The sequence below is a fragment of the Orbicella franksi genome, chromosome 14, assembly GCF_964199315.1.
Source record: "Orbicella franksi chromosome 14, jaOrbFran1.1, whole genome shotgun sequence".
NCBI lineage: Eukaryota > Metazoa > Cnidaria > Anthozoa > Scleractinia > Merulinidae > Orbicella > Orbicella franksi.
This window is the reverse complement of record NC_138158.1, coordinates 18,884,175-18,901,464: the sequence shown is the minus strand read 5'-3', so window position 1 is coordinate 18,901,464 and position 17,290 is coordinate 18,884,175. Positions and strand designations below refer to the sequence as shown.

The following is a 17,290-nucleotide window of genomic DNA, read 5'->3' as shown; positions in this document are numbered from 1 at the left end:
GTCCTTGGAAAGCACAGACCTAAGTTTAACTTGAATGAAATAAAATAGCAGAACAAAATATGTGAGAAAAAATAAGTGACCAAATTGCCCGAGCACAATCTTACCATAAAGGCCTTAACCTTAATCCAAGAAAAGGAAAGTGAGTGATTGAAGACACTGGTTAATAAACGTGAAGAAACATATGAAGGATTCAACATGGCGGACAAATTAGATCGGTTTCAGAGCTTCTGTCATGTCTCTCTCTATCATGTGAGGGTTACGAAATAAAAACGTTCGGATGAAAAATAGCGCCAGAAAGGACTTCTTTTCTCAAAAATTCAATTTATAACCACGCTTAAACATTGTGCAGGACCTCTAACATTTTTAAGCTGAGGGGCCCAGGACACTTTTTTTCTGGGAACGCTGCTGCTGATCTCACAAACTTTGAGGATAAATAATGATGGTGGTGAGTTATTTGGGCTTTTGGATTTCATTTCTTTCTCATTCCATGTCGGGGGCGGACCTAGGGGGGAGGGTGTAGGGGTGCGCACCCCCTTCCCACTGAGATGAAGCCTTCTTCTTCGTATTCGCTTTTAATTTTTTTTTTTTTTACCTCACCAGTCAGTTACACCATTCCTTAGTGGTGTACCCCCTCCTGAGAAAATCCTGGGTCCGCCCCTGCATGTTGAGTGGATCAGGTCATTGCAACGGTAGATATGGTCTTGTATAGCATTCCGGCTCTTTCCACGACTTATACTTTGATGGATCGATATTACCATATGATCCTTCCGTAATGGTATCACACAGGTGCTCAATCATTGGTAAACAAGTTGTGGTCATGAGTTTTATATAGCAGGCTACCATAACAACAGTTCACCTGATAGAAACATTAGCTTTAAGTGCGTATGACTCGAAAACGAGCTCAGCGATCCCCATTTTCTACTATCGAGTTATGATAAGCATGATAAGGTGCAACTTTTTGCAAATTTTTGCAAATTTTAAAAACAGTTTAAAAGGAATTCTTAACAGAAATTATGAACGACAAAGTTGAAAAAATGCGAACAATTAGTGTTCATAATCTTTGCTTCAGGTTAAATAGTTGTTAACACGAATACGGAAAATTTTAAGTTAAATTTAGTCACTGTCTTTGGTGTAGCTTTGCAAATAGTCCTTTACATAATGATAGATCCAACAAACCTTTACGAGTGTAACAAACATTGTGGATAACATGATGACGTATTGACCGTAAGATGACAACCTGGAAACGAAACAAAGTGCAAATCGTTTACTTTGCCTTGCTCTCAGGACCTTACAATGTTATGGGGCGTGGTGTATTCTTTACACGGCTGACTATCGAAAGTTCTCGCTCCTACATTCCATATGGAGCGTTTCTACTCACGTGGCCAGCACACATGTAAATTAATTGAAACAAAAGAAAGGTTCACATAAGAAAATAATTCAATTCACACAGGAGTGGTTTGGGACCCCAACATGGCCGCTGTTTTATTGTTTTGAGACACCGATATGGCTACCGTGACGTCACGTGAAAATTGTTTAAAAATATACATCCACAATACATATAGATTGGATTAACCATGTACGGAACAAAACAGAACAAACACAATATTTTGGGGGAAAGTACGGGCTTACAAGGGCAGAAGTGGATTACGATTCGTCAAATTTAATTTAATTTTTATCAAAGGATGTCAAAAAATCAAGTTTCTTCTATTGAGATGGCAACACGTATTAAGACACGGACTATTGCTGCTTTAAATTAAATGGACAGTAACTCTTTAAAACTGACATAAATAAAAAATTAACAAAAAAATAAATACGTTTCATTTTAAAAAAGAAAGAACCAGAGGACAGGTCCGCACAGTATTATAGAAAATTGATTGTTTGCTTTGGCAAGAGAAGTTAGCAGGAGTAACTATTAAAAAAGAAAAAAAACGCAATTTTGAACACCCACAAAAAAATAAATTATAAAACTTGCCTTCTAAAGTACAAGATAAGATTCATCCAGCCAAAGAACAAAGCAACAGCGCCTACTTCATTCTTATACCCAGCTTTGCAATCACACGGAGGTAATACATAAATTAATGACGCTATGTAACAAATCCATTCGAGGAAGTTACTCGCATCCTCCAAGTACGAAAGTCGCTATGAAAGATCAAATAAACATTTATTACTTTAACACTAGAGGATAAAAGGAAGATCTAAAGGTAAAATCTAGATAGGAGCCAAATGGCCGATCAGGCCGGAGCTTATCCCGGTTTCTGTAGCATGAAGCGACTAGGAGTATTTCTACTCCCTCCTGGATGGGATGCTAATCCGCCGCTGGGTTACCCCCAGCATTAAATTCGCCGGTACTCATTTATACACCTGGGTGGAGAGAGGCACTGCGACAGTTAAGAGTCTTGCCCAAGAACACAACACAGTGTCCCCGGACAGGGCTCGAACCCGGACCGCTCGATGCGGAGTCGAGCTCATCAACTATGAAACCACTTGGAGGAGGACCGCAGAGGCAACACTTCAGGCCCTAAACCTTGACTGGAAGCAAGCCACACGGCTTGCAAAGGACCGACACAGATGAAGGAGTCTTGTTGATGCCCTGTGCGCCAGTTGGCGTCCAAACGATGGATGATGACATTTACTCTGGGTACTTTCTACTTCTTATTATTGTCAAGTAATTTTTTCATTTTGATATCCAGTTTAAGCGTTAATAATCAACAAAGTTTAAAGTATGTTGTCAATGTACTGCTAATGGCCCAGTCCTATAAGACGCGCCTGCAGGAAATAACGGTAGTTGTATTTATCATGTTGGATTCGATATTTGTTTTGATGAATACAACCACCATGATTCCCTATTTTCAATTAGCACTTTTTATTTTCATATTTCTCAGAACATCAGTAAGTTTTTAAAAATGTATTTTTTGAAGAATTAGGTAATGTGACTTTTTATTCTCCAGCTTCTCAGCTGGCTGGAATCCCAAATCCTCGAATCTGATCGGCTAATCGTGCGCGCGCTCTCCAGCAGTCAATTTCCCATCCGGACCCCGAGTACAGACCACCGCGAACACAGATTAAACATTTTTGTGTTAACTCATCAATTTCAAAATTCTCTCACATTCTCAATATTGAATTCAGTGGATTAAAACTTCGTGATTATAGAAATTGCGACCAATTCTTCCATTTAAGTAACCATAACACAGCACTGAACATAACTGATATTATAACAGATATTTAACTTGTTGTTTTGTCAGGGTAATTATAAGGGTTTTATAACTTAGCTGATAACTCACCTGGTGAAACAGAGAAATAACTTCCTTCAAAAGATGAGCTGCAGCCGTGATCAACACGAAATAGTTAAACACCTGAACAAGCTATGAAAGAAGAAGGGCAAGGGCAATCAGGAAATAAGAAGATTATTCCAGTTACATAACTAGAAATTGAACAGTCAATAAGTAACCCATGCTACGGTCTACGAAATTATCTCTCCAATTTAAGGATATGATAAATTCATACCGATTGTGCCAGTTGGTAACCATAGCAAGAGTTACCACACAACTAGAAAAGCTTGTTTAAAAAATACAACTTTGGACGACTCATTTAAAACCATTTATTATTAGCATTTCTATATTTCTTTAAAAAACATAGCATGTGAATAACATTCGTTATTTCCTTTCTGGTGTGACGTGTTCATCGAGTGATTTCCAGCAAAGGTTTCCTCAATTAAGTTCATTGTTATCTGTTTCTGTCTGTAAGCATTACGAACAACATATTTATTTGAGGGTGTATGATTGCACTTATTACTAGGGAGGCACAAGGAGTGCATATTACAATATTAAAACTCATTAGAAACACAAAAGAGAAATTTGTGCAATATCCTATCTAATTCTATCCTTTCTGAATTCTTCTTAATTCTATAAGCATTACGAACCACAAATCATGAGGGTATAGGAATGAACTTATTACTAGGGTTACACAAGGAGGGCATTTCGCAACATTAAAAACTCATTACAACATTGCAACATTAAAACTCATTACAAACACTCCTAAGAAATTTGATAGCATCTTCCACGATTTAACAAACACAAGAATGAAATTGTCTAATATCTTTTCTTATTCTTACCACGTTAGATAATGTACACGAATAGTCATCTTTATCCTGAAAAATAAATTTACAAGATGCTGTTAAGACAACCTCTTGGTGTTTTAAAACCAAAGGTTAACTGATTTTCTCAAACTCAGTAGTTTAGATATCGGATCGAAATTAGCATAGATTTTTTTTACGACTTTATTACTTTTTAAGTTATAGCTTCGATTAAGAAGATGTATCAAACACTACTACATTTCAAGGCTACCCAAAATGAACTCCGTTGCGCGATGTATTTCCAGCTCTCTTCTCGATGTTTGGAAACGGGGTTAAGCATGGCCTCACGTGTTCCATACATTACATATATTTAATTTTCCTACTTCTGTGAACAATTTTACAACTTCGTAATACAGTAAACGTTTGAAATTACCCTTCGATAGCATGTTAGGTGATTAAACGCACGATACGACTAAAGCCTTGAGCTTCTGTCTTTCTTTTAAGGTTACCGTATACCTTCAGGGGTGTCTCGCGTCCAAGCGATGTAGCGCGTCCGGTTTAAGCTGTAGATACCTTAGCCCCTATATCAAATTAAAGCTTATAGAGCTGGCTATCAAACCATACCAAAATTTTGAAATAAAATGAATTGCCAATTTTTTCACGGTCACCAAATGCAAGCGTCCTAATCACCTTTTGGAAGCTACAAGTCAAAGCGAATTTTGTTTTTCGCCAATTTATTTTTTTCCTCGGTTTCAGGACAAAAAGCACTAAAAAAGCGTGTCTGCGTTTTTCCATATTCAATTGTAGTAAAAAGTTACAGAACATTTTCGAAATAGGATTAAAAAAATGTGAAGTGATCGTACAAAAATCGCTCTCGGAGAAAAAATATTTCGAAATAAACAATTCGCAGACACGTTTTTGTTTTTTATATGTTAATCTAGCTACTGTCCAAATTTGAGGGCAAACAAACAAATTCCGTTTGAGTTGTAACTCTTTAAAGTGTCTGCTTCAAGTGAAAAAATTTATCCGAGAAAACAGCGCTAAGAAAAATATCTTACTTCGCAAACAAACTCCGCCCACAAACGCCTTCAACTGGGTTCTCAGATCACTGAGCCAATCACCGCTTGGAAAATTTACTACCATTAACTCGCGGTGAAATTTACGCGTGAATCTGCAAAAAAAAACCTCGCGTTTCGCAATGCGCTCAAGGCGGAGAGATAATTTTTCTGCAGCTGGGTTTTTCTTGAAGCTGGTTTGGCAAAATGGGGAAGACGAAAAAGGATACGAACGTTAGAGTAGCTGGGCGACGAGAACAAACAAAAGAAAGCGCGGCAGAGCAAATGTGCATGGATAATATTACAATGGATCTCAATGAGTTGGACGATTCATCGGTATCGAACTCAACAAAAGAGTCACTGTAAACATCGCTGTTATCGCTGTCGAGTTCCCAAATTTTACACAACCTTTCTCTTCTCTTGACTCGATCTTTTTGCCCGCTTGATACGTCCGTAGCTTCATCCGCGAGGCCAACTTTCGCTTCTTCACTCATTGATGTATTTTTATTCATTCTTCGCTCTTTCGAACTGGTAAACGGACTTTTCCGTGGTCCATGTTTACTTATAACTTAATAGAATTACATCTAACACGAAAAATGCTTGCATTAACAATGCTGATTAACTGAGTAGCCAGCCAATTCGTGGTATCAATATCGGTAATATTCCCGCGAAAGTAGTCTCGGTTGATTGCATACACGTTATAGGGCTGTCAATCAAGAGGGAACTTTTACTTCCGGCCATAACGTAAAACATCCATTTCTCCGCCAATATTAGGTTTTTTTCAATTTTGTTTTCAGAAATTAGAGATTACTCTTCGACCATTAGTTTGAACCAAAAATCCAAATTTGAAGAAAATTGCCGATCTGAAGGTATACTGTAACCTTAATTCCAAGCTTTCACCGATCTACGGCAACGTCAGGGAATCATCGTCGTTCCCTGACGATGCCGCACATCAGCGAAAGCTTGGAATTCAAAGAAATTCAGTAGCTTAAGGCCTCAATCGAATCGTCCCTTCATACAGTTTCTTTACTACGCGAAGGTTTATAGCTTGAAGAAGAAGGAATCATCGCCTACCTCGTTTGGATTGGACGAGTTAAATCCACACAACGTGTCCTCATTAGCACGCGCATAAACGGCTAATGTTGTCAGCGGTGTAATGAACAGGAAGTATGCTAACAGGTTGATTCCAAATGTTATCCAACCGAACTTCTTCCTGAAAATACACAGACTGGACTTGTTGCAACTGCGACGTAAATCGTTTTGTAGAAATTCTGTTACTTCACCAGGCTAAACTTTAACTTATACCAGTATTTAACCAGAGACAAAGCGCTGGTACAGATCTTTACTGTATACTCTACACAATAAAAAAATTGTACAATAATTCGCATATGTTTTTGGTGTTGGAGGTGGTCATAAACAGTAGTGTTGTTTTTGTATTTGTGTTATATTTGTTATTGTTTTTATTTTGTTGCTGTTGTTGTTGCTAATGCTGTTGTTGCTTTGTGTGATTGTTGTTTTTGCTATTGCTGTTGTTATTGCAATTGCTGGTGTTATCATTGGTGTTGTATCTGTTGCTGTTGTTGTTGTTATTGTTCGTTGCTGTTTTTGTTATTGCTACTGTTGCTGCTGTCGTTTTACCTGTTGCTGCTAATGGTGATGGTGGTGTTGTTGTTGTTTTTTTATGTTTTCGATTTTGCTGTTGTTGTTGTTATTATTATTGTTGTTGTTTTTGTTGTTGTTGTTGTTGTTTTCGCTGTTATATTGTTGATGGTGGTGCTGGTAGTGGAGAGGTCGTCGGCTGGAGAAATCAATGAAAACACAGGCTTTCTCGTCATCAAGCTAGTTAGCAGAAGACGAACACTATTTCAATACGTTCAATCTTACCATTTAGTGTTTAACAAATGAAAGCTAATGGGGTGTGTTAGGCATCTTTCCCGTCGATGAATAGCCATGGTCTGAAATTAAAAGGGAAAAAATCAAGTAACAGATCATGAGTGATTTAAGCAATAGAGCATTTTTTCCGTGTTTGCATAGCTTCATCTAAACAAGAGCGGGATTGGGAGAATTATACACGAGACGCAGTCAAAGGTTTGCATACTTTTTGATAATGGCTTTTATTGCAGTTGAGTCTGCGGTCAAATATTCTTTTGTTAAAAAGGGCATAGAAACAAGGCGAGAGGGTCAATACGATGCAGAATTGACCCTATCGCCTCGTCTGTGTGTCAAACCGCTGATAACTGCGATAACAGCTATTCTCCTAACCCCTAACACACCTATCAACCAATGAGAGGATGCATACTACCTTAAGTATTTTATAAAAAAAAACAAACAAACAATAACAATCGTTATATCATTATAGTAAGGTTAATACAAACATTTTAATGTTTATATTAGCCTTGCTACAATGAGACTTAAAAGTCTATTAGCCGAACTATTTGTTCTCCCGACTGACAATCTGGCAATGAGGAGAACGATTTATTAATATTACTATTATTACTAGATTTGGTCATAAGAGGTTCCAACACAAACTAGCCAATGTATCCTATAATGTTTGGCTCGCTCTAATCAAAAAGTTATCTTATCTATCCTTGAGCTATCTATAAATGTTTCATACCTAGCTCTTCCTCCTTCGTTCTGAAACTCTCTTAAAGGAATTAGCGTAAATGTTGTCTTGACTGGAGAGAAGGAGTCAAATCTGCGATAACTTTAGCTTGCTGACTTTTTTCACGTGAAAGGAAATAGTAAGAAGACATCTGCACCCAGGTTACAATAAATCTAAACTTGCAAAAAACGCGCGAGTGTAGCTTGTGTCCAGGACCCACAGAATAGTGTGTGTACCCACAGGAGAGTGGGTGATCACACAGCCAACCAGAGTGCCGCAAGCCTTTTTCCAACGGTCTGCAGTTTAAAGACCTCTTACCGACTCTCTTACCTCTATTAACGCCAGTGAGTTAATCTTCGGTGGATCGTCTTTTTTGACATTTCTCTTCCTGGTGCTTATCACTTTGACGTCATCCTTGGGTGTGTCCTACAAAATTATATATTAATTTATCGTGACTGTATTCAGTCTCACTTGCAACTTTCAACGACTGGTATATACAGTTGTAATGAACTAACCCAAGTAAAATAAAAAAAATGTCCCAGAAGTCGCAAAAAATCCATAAATTTCATATTATTATACAAAAGCATTCCAACGTCATATTACTATTTCAACGTTTTTACCTTTTCTCCAGTATCCGTGGTTCTTTTTCGTGTTCTTGTCTCTGGTTCTATGTATTCCCCTTGAATCAGGCCAAGATCATAGCTGACCTAAGAAAACAATAAGAGTAAACATTATGGAGTTATTTCTTTTAATACTTTGATAGCTCCAGGACCTTTTGAAAAAATCCAAGTCAAGGGTTTGATGGAAAGGAATATTTCAACTAATTATCTGAGGATGTCAGATCCTGTTTTCAACTTCGCAAAACAATGCATAATTATACTTAATTTACTTATCTAGTTCAAATTTTGGTCTAAGTTTCTGAGTCTTGCTCTTCCTTTTTATACTGGAAGAAGCATCAGTTAATAAATATGGGTTATTGACCAAGCGTGAGGTCCACGTGGCTGGATATTGGCCAAGTTCTTTTTTCTTTGCGTGTTCACGGAGCCGAGGTCCAAAAAAACTCGCAAAAAAAAAGAACGAGGCCAACATCCGACCTTCTGGACCGAACAAGCTTGGTCAACAAAGGATTTATCATAAGGCTTTCGGGGAAAGTTTTCTTACGGGACACATCGGTTAGTTTCGAGCGAGCAAGATGGTACCATTAGTTCGTATAGTGTGATCGTCCGGGTGAGTGTACTTCTGAAAAGAATTGCTGTTGGTGACTTACGTTTCGACAACCTGAGCGGAAGTCATCTTCAGAGTCAAGTAAATAGTGTTTGTCAGTCGATGATGTTATAAGTCTGGTCCGTTGAACGTGATTGGTCAGTATAGCCATGATGGTATTGGCTGAAAGACTCGTGTAAAGTTTGTCATCAGTCATTGGTGGGTTTCCATCCGTCTATTGTTAGTCAAATAGGTCGGTTTTTGGTCCGTGTATTGTTAAGTCAGTCTGTTAGAAGTCCATTTGTCGGTTTCGTTTCTGTTATGGATAAGTCGTTTGCAAGGCGCCGGTAGTTGTTGACATCTGTTAAGAGGCGTTTGTTCTAGGTTAGTGTACCAGCTTTCCAGAGTCAGCGGTAGAAAATAGTTTGTACTGTAGATTAAGCACTGAGCAGAGTCCCTATCAATGTTGTGGTTTGTCAGTTGATGATGTACAGCAATGTGATTGTTGGCATCACCATTTCTCGTGGCTCGTTTGTGTTCAGTCAGTCTCGTGTTAAGGTTTCTGCCAGTCTCGCCAATGTAGGAAGCCTGAAAGTCGGAGCATTTGATCTTGTAAACTGCTCCCTGTCTGTCGTTAGGTTCGTCTCTGTCTTTCACGTTGGTCAGTAAGTGTCGTAACGTAGTTGTAGGTTTGTGGGCTACACGAATGTTGTAGGGCTGTAGGATCCGTGAGATGGTCTCAGAAGTGCCCTTAATGTAAGATATAGTCACTGTAGTAACAGGTGTAGGGTTCCTGTTCGTAGCGTCAGCTTCAGTAGGTCGGTAAATGTTTCGTCTAATAAAGTCAGCGTTGTAGTTGTTTTTGTGAAAAACACGTTCAAGGTATCTGTTTTCGTCACGTAAGCTGTCCGGTGTGTCACAAACTAGTTGCGCTCGTCTCCTCTAAGTCTTTATAGTCGTGGCTATAGCACCATGTTGCCCGTTCGGGTAGCCGATCACAACACAGGATTTGATTCATCTTGCCCGCTCACGGAGCAAGCCATATGATACAGCACGTTTCAACCATGGAGCACATAAACCGTCGGATTTACCTTGTAGTTCTCACTCTGCGGATCTCCAGTTTCGGTTACAAGCTGATCCAGGAACCGCTGCAAAAGAGAACAAAATTACTCCTGGATTCAGAAATCTCAGGAGGATCTAGAAATAGACAATTCTATGACGCGACTTTTGGGCGCCGTCCACTCTACGCCGCAGGAATTTGTAAACGGTGGTTTTACTCTGAAAACGCATCAAATGTTTTCCGTCCACACTACGCCGGAGGAATTTAAAAACGCAACAATCATCGGCCATTTTGGATTTGTGTTTGAGGAAATCTCGGGCAGGGGAATGTCATGCGTATCGTAACCCTATCGTTTTCGAAAAGCTTCGTTTTCAAAATTTTTCCGTCCACACGAAAACGAAAACCCGGCGTTTTTATATTTCTCCGGTTTGAAGAAGTTCCGTTTTCGTGACGGATTAGTGTGGACCTAATCGTAGAAATAAAGCTGCGTTTCCAAATTCCTCCGGAGTACTGTGGGCGGGGCCTGAACCATGCAGACAATCAAAGCCGCTCTAAACGCATTTCCAACCTCCAAGAAATCATCCACGCAACGCACGTGCCAACTCTATCCGCGGAAGACCTGGGTACCATATCTAAAAATAACTTGAGAGCGATAATCTTAGGACTCTTAGGGAGATTCACTCTCTTACTCTTCATCCTCTCTTGTACATTGCATTATGATACTTTATTATATCTCTCAGTTGGTACGCGCGCTGTGATTGGTCAATTTAGCGGGCAGTACTCTACTGTACGGCCCGCCACAATTTAAAGTTGTTTTTGTTTCCAAAATGCTTCGTGATTCATGGCCAAGTGTTCTTAACTTTTATAGCAAGGAAAAGTAAAAGTTTAGAACTTTCTTTCTATTATTTGAAATTGTGTATTTGAACGTGCTAACGACTTAACAACGATTTTAAGTTAACTCATTTTGCTTTCGATGTGCTTCAGAAATTTGAAGCAGAAATCGTTTCAGAACCTGTCAGACACACAATAGAGATATAATAAATATCTTAATGACCTCGTCTTCTCGGTCTCGTTTTCTTCTCCTTCGATTAATGGCCCGCGCGCTTCGCACTAAGGCCATAAATCGAAGAAGAAAAAACTCAGTCCGTAACGTAGTTACAGTACGGACCTCGATCTCGGTTAGTAAGAGGTATTTATCAACTCAACTCAACAACAGTTTTTGTCTAGTCACAGCCTCGGATATCACAGTCGGGCAAACCTTAACTCCGTCACACTTAAATATAAGTGATTTTTAAATTTTCAGCACTTACCACTAATGCATCGGGCATAATTTCTACCAGTTTTTGTAGCATTGGCACCACACCTGTGGTACAAGTCGTCAGAACCTCTTTCCATCTGTTTTTAAGGAAGACAGCATAATTAATGCTGATATCATAATTAAACGAGATCAGGCGGAAATTAAAAGTAGTAAACCCTCCCTCCCTCCCGGGGTTAAGGGTACCCACTCCGTCCCAAGGTTCTCTCCTTATCTTTTTGTATATCTACCTTTTGACGAAACCTACCATGCAAAAAAAAAAAACCCTGTTCGCAACCCTAGAATAGGCACACTGTGAGCAATAGAATGATTAATACAACAACAAGAAAAATAGACCATTTAACAGTTGTCTACTTAGTGACCTGGTCTTTGAATGGCAGTGAGGCTGGAGGTGGCCTATTCTTTAAATTCTAGAAAGACCTCTCCGTTGTTGGCCACTTAAAATTTGCTTCGGTGTTTTACATCTTGGCAAACGACCACGCTTTTGTTTATCAAACAACAACAACAACCAACCATTTTATTTTGCCAGATTTACAAGAAACGAAAAAACAGCATTTAAACAATTAATCAGGCAAAACAAAAATAAAACTACTCAGAATAGAAAGAAAATTCAACAAGCTGAGTAGATAGGACAAAAAATAGTATTGTGCTCTAACGCTCTAACTAACCTATAGCAGGGCTGGGATTTAATATGATGTTCTGTAACGATCTTTCTCATTAATTTTTGCATTTTTTTTTTTTAATTTTAACATTATTTTGTATCCGACATCCAGGTAGTGAATATATTACCTTTCATTCTCTGCAATCGCCATGACAACGTCACTCTTCTTTTCCTTAACAGCCGCGTCCAGGATGTTCTCGTTGTTATTGTTCAGCGTGATTTCCGCTTCACCAATAGATAAAAGTAGCTTCACGACAGAAGCGTGACCATTGATAGCTGCTAGATGTAACGCTGTATTCTGTGAACAGACCACGCTAAAGTGTAACGCAATATGATTTAACCTCGTAAACTCTTATAAACTTTACTGCGCAGCCACAAAAAAGAACGTGCATTTGAGCCCAGTGGCCCATCAGTTCCGTAGCATGAAGCGACTGGGAGTATTTCTTCCTCCGCCCCTTCCTTACCCCATCGGAGGGTCAACTCCCCCCAGTAGTAAATTCGTCGGGAACCATTTAATCAAGTGAATTTGTTACCTTGTTTCTGTCCAGCATGTTAACACAGTCCTTGAATTTCTGCAGAATTGCCTCGCAGCATCTCGTGGATCCTTTAGTCGCAGCCAAATGAAGGGGAGAGCGATCATTTCGATCTCTATAAAGAAAACAATGGCAATTCAGCTTAAACGCAATGGTTAAGAATGTGGAGCTCAGATCTATTTCCTCAGTAAAACCGTAGGTTTAACGACGAGACGAGTTTCTCTAGTTCTCTGAGGTTCCGTCCGCATTACGCCGGAAGAATTTGAAAACCGAGGTTTATTTCTAAGGTTAGGCCTACCGTCCGGACTAATCCGTCACGAAAACGGAGCTTTTCGAAAACGCTCTTCAGTCCCGGAGGAATTTGAAAACGCCGGTTTTTCGTTCTCTGGTGGATGGAAAACATTTTGGAAACGGAGCTTTTTGAAAACGGTGGCGTCACGATAATCATGTGAATTCCATGATCGAGTTTTCCTCAAACACAAATTCTTAATGACATGTAATTGTTGTGTTTTCAAATTCCTCCGGCGTAGTGTGGACAAGGCCTGGATGTACGCACATGCATTGTGCACATGACGCACGTGCATTGCCTCATATTAGAGAACTTAATTAAGCAATGACGACGGCGATTCCGAGGACCACGCCTAGCAAAAAAAAAAGAATTTACATTTTGTCTTGGTCTCAGAACTTGCTCAGGCTAAATATGTAACGCCAGCGTTCAATTCCAAATGAAAAAACGAAAACTTAGAAGCCGTCGTTCGCGTTCTCCAAAATACACAATACTTAGTCATTTCACGTTGTTTTTTTTTTGCCGAGGACGGCAAAGAAATGTACAAAGAGTTGTAACGCACGTGCACAGCCATTGTTTTGCTCATTAAACCTTTTGTTTGGTGACGTTCTTGTTGCCGCTGATTTGCAAATGAAAGAACACACTTGGCAAAAGCATCAAACCAAACATTTGACGACTTTTAGGTTTAGCTTATAGCTGGTTTTCACATGATGTCACTAAAATTCAAACTACAAAACTATTGATCTTCCTGAGATTTTACTTTAATGATATATAAGAGCAGCTGAAAACTAATATTCATACAAATTTTCGCTCCGAATGGGTTCTTGGTTTTGTGATACAGTAAGCTTAAACTTCTAAGGTTTTGCGTGACGCGGCATTTACATGACAGCCCAGAGAGCTGTCATGATGGTTAAAAAAGTGACTTACCTCGGGGAACTTGGCTATCTGAACAGTTCATGTCTGACAAAAAGTATTATTTTAATGTTTTAGATTTTCTCGAGGGATAAATTCACACTTTTGTAGCAAAACTCGGTGACAGATGTTTCTGTTGGTTTCCGGCCGCCATGGTGGTGCCCATACGGATGGGCACCAGCATGGCGTCTCAATACAAATCTCTGTAAATTTGGGTACAAAATTTCTCCGCATATCTCGCATAAGGAAAATTGCTGTGACCAGAATTTTGGCGAGAGTCTTTGGATATTTACCTTCTTTCATTTCCCAGATTCTGGACTTTATCTATTGACCGGTTTTGATTTTTTATTTGATCTATTTTGAATTGTGTGACACTGAAAACCAGCAATATCTCCGTTAATTAAATGTTCTGTTTAGTTGTCATTTGTGGCCATTGAGGCCCCGACGCTATATGGTCGTAACTAATGTTTTCAGTCCACTCTAAGCCGAAAAAATTTGGAAAACGCAGCAATCACCAGTTATTTTAGATCTGTGTTTGAGGAAAACTCAAGCAGGGAAATCACATGATTTATGCGATGTCATCATTTTCGTAAAGCTCCGTTTTCAACATGTTTTCCGTCAACATTAAAACGCAAAGCCGGCTTTTTAAATTCCTCCGGTTTGAAGAGCGTTTTTGAAAAGCTCTGTTTTCGTGACGGATTAGTGTGGACGGTAGGCCTAACCGTAGCAATAAAGCTGCGTTTTCAAATTTCTTTGTTGTACTGTGGACGGAGTCTGATTTCCCTTGTCATCGTTATCATTGTTTTCCAAACAAGGAAATCAATCATATAAAAACACACGAGTACCTCTCTACAGTTGCTCCTAGCTTCAGAAGTGCTTCAGTCGGGAGATCGTGTCCTTCCGAACATGCGTAGTGCAGTGCAGTTTTTCCCTGGCTGTTCTGTAGGTTCAAGATTCGAGCGTTCTGTCGATCCATGAGCTTATCAATTGCCTCCGTCCAACCGTACCTAACACATAAAAATATATGAGAATGAGATAAGCCTATAATAATAATAATAATAATAATAATAATAATAATAACAATAGTAATAACAATAATAATAGTGATAATAATGATGATGATGATAATGATAATATTTGATATTTCTATAGCGCAAATTGACACATGTATCTAACCGAATTCGCAAAAACATGCCCGCATTGACTCAAAGACAGTCCCAGTGGCCAGAAGTCCTCTGACCACCCCCCTGGCTAGGAGACTGGTCCCTCACGCATGCACGTGGCATGGACCACTCCAGCAGGGTGCCATGTCAACACACAAACCTCAAACAAGGTCAAAAAACTGAGTAAAATACCCAGAAACACGGTCAATATCAAGCTTATTTAACACTGAAAACTCAAGGTCTAGCTAGTTGGGGGTGTCAGTACAAGACACCCTCCCCTCCCCCCTGCTTTTGACAGCTGGCCGCCAGCAAGCCACCAGCAGATAGGCCAGTCATTGGGCCATGTGCCCAGCCTGGCCTTGACGGAGTTTTTACGAATTCGCTGATATATATGATCAAATGCGATTTACAATAACATATACAAATCTTAAAAAATAAAATTAAAATACACTTAGTAAAAATATTCAACCTATATCCCAATAAAGACAGGATAAATTACAGAATGCTAAAAATTACCTCTGCTACTTAATTAAAGTAACCTTATCTAATTATAAGAACTATTAAAGCTATGAAAAACCCTATCTAATTAAAATTTCTAATTAAAAGCTAAACTAAAAGGCTGAGTCTTCAGTAAGGCTCTAAATTTGTTAAAATTGTTCTCACTACTGACGTACGTGATGGGGGAAGCTGTTGCAAAGTTTTGGTGTTGCACACATATAAGCACGATCGCCAAGTGTTATCACAGTCATGTTTTATCGGGTCCACCGATTTCAACTACAACTGATTTTAGTTGATTTGGTCAATAATTAAAAGAAATTAGTATTCTTTAAACTGTTTTGGATTTTGAAACGATTGATAACTGTTTGGCTGTGTTCTGGTTATCTCTGAAATCTTCACTTCAGCTGCTAGTATGAGAGCATAATTTTAACACGGTCAATTGCCAATCATTATAGAGGAAAAACCACACTAACACACTAAAAACGTAGTCTTGAGGTCACTGGCATCAAAGCTAAAGGTCTCAAACCAAGCTTTTCAACGGTTAAGGTTCTTAAAGAATGCTGCCAAATTAAATAAACGTTTCCCTTTTTGAGCTGAAAAACACCTCTCTGTTTAGAAGTTTCAAAATGGTGCTCTAAAAGCTCTGTAGCGGCTGTATGAACTTGTACTCAGTAAAAGCTTATTTTCATTTATTTTCTCGTCAAGATTTCTGCTTTGAAACTTCAAAATTTTGCTCCAGCCTTTTCACGTCTTCGTCTTTTCTAGAAATATCTCAAACAAGAGAGACCGTCTTTCATCACAGTTTCAAACACTGACAAAAGAGTAAATACGATACGTAGCGAATAATTTTATTTATTTTGTTTTCATGTGTTTGGAAATGTCAAGAAACGCGCTCGTATCTGATATATCTTCTCACACGAAACTAATTCTGAGAAGTAAACGGCGAACTAAAACCGTAAAAATCCATATTAGTTAAAATCAGGTAGTCACATCACCATCACTGTATGATTTCTCTTATTTTAGGTTGGTAAAATATTGTTACCTGGCAGCCACGTGTATGGGCGTGTCCAAAGAATCTGACGTCACAGTTGCAGCTGTCTTGTTTTTGGTTACGAAAAGTTCCAAGTCCTACAAAGATAAGCAAGGTCCAACATCAGATGATCCTTGACAATTTTTGCTCGCTGGATTGGTCTAAATACCTTTCGCGGAATTTCGCCTGATAATATGATAAGCCCCAGAGCTGTAGGCCGCGTTAACTAATATCAGAATTGAGCCGGATACCTGTTTTATTTCTCAACAAATTGTCTTCAAAGGGTATTTTCATAGCAGGCTGTGCTAATGCAGCAATTTGCAAAATGTTGCAAGAACCTTAGCACACTGTGAGTATATCGCAAGATAACTGTTACGCAGCGTGACAGATAGCTGGAACTTCCTAAGCATATCAGGGGATCGTGAAAATTTGTTGAATAGTGGAGGAATGTTGAATATTTCAGCTAATTTCCAGCCCAAGGATTTGGGTTTGCCTTTGGTCAGTTTTTTTTTTTTTTTTTTTTCGTTCCAAAAATAATTTGAATTGAATAAATTTAAGTGGATGTTGTGAACAGATAAAGAGATTTTGCTATGGCGACGGAACTACTTCCACGTCTGACAAGTTACCCAAGATCCCCCTCAAAGACCGTGACGTTTGCAGACGGTCAAGGGTCTTGAAACACAGCTATAGTAAGATGGAAATGAGATGCCTCAGTTGAGATGCCTCAGTTTTGCGTGCGCCCGCACGCAAAATTATCACACTCTCCCTCTTTCATTGATAAATTTATAGATTAGAGCAGTTGGATAACAAATCTCTTATAAGATGTTTTTGTGTGTAGTATCGCATTGTATTTTTACTCGTTGTTTGTATTTTGACTTGCCCTAGCAGGGTTCGTCAAAA

The 17,290-nt window shown here is 39.0% G+C and overlaps 1 protein-coding gene across 2 annotated transcripts in view; it reads right to left on the bottom strand.

The window, feature by feature from the left end:
- LOC145468546 (transient receptor potential cation channel subfamily A member 1-like) overlaps window positions 1–17,290 on the bottom strand; it is a 42,347-nt gene that overhangs the window by 7,558 nt on the left and 17,499 nt on the right. For both annotated transcript variants that reach the window (XM_081452282.1, XM_081452284.1), the window contains exons 12-25: window positions 16,403–16,488; window positions 14,545–14,706; window positions 12,502–12,616; window positions 12,097–12,266; window positions 11,303–11,387; window positions 10,024–10,080; window positions 8,350–8,436; window positions 8,060–8,155; window positions 7,012–7,082; window positions 6,202–6,340; window positions 4,112–4,147; window positions 3,282–3,362; window positions 1,973–2,139; window positions 1,177–1,237 (exon numbers count right to left, since the gene is read on the bottom strand). In XM_081452282.1, coding sequence (XP_081308408.1) covers window positions 1,177–1,237; window positions 1,973–2,139; window positions 3,282–3,362; window positions 4,112–4,147; window positions 6,202–6,340; window positions 7,012–7,082; window positions 8,060–8,155; window positions 8,350–8,436; window positions 10,024–10,080; window positions 11,303–11,387; window positions 12,097–12,266; window positions 12,502–12,616; window positions 14,545–14,706; window positions 16,403–16,488 — 1,413 coding nt within the window. The remainder of the gene's footprint in view (window positions 1–1,176; window positions 1,238–1,972; window positions 2,140–3,281; window positions 3,363–4,111; window positions 4,148–6,201; window positions 6,341–7,011; window positions 7,083–8,059; window positions 8,156–8,349; window positions 8,437–10,023; window positions 10,081–11,302; window positions 11,388–12,096; window positions 12,267–12,501; window positions 12,617–14,544; window positions 14,707–16,402; window positions 16,489–17,290) is intronic.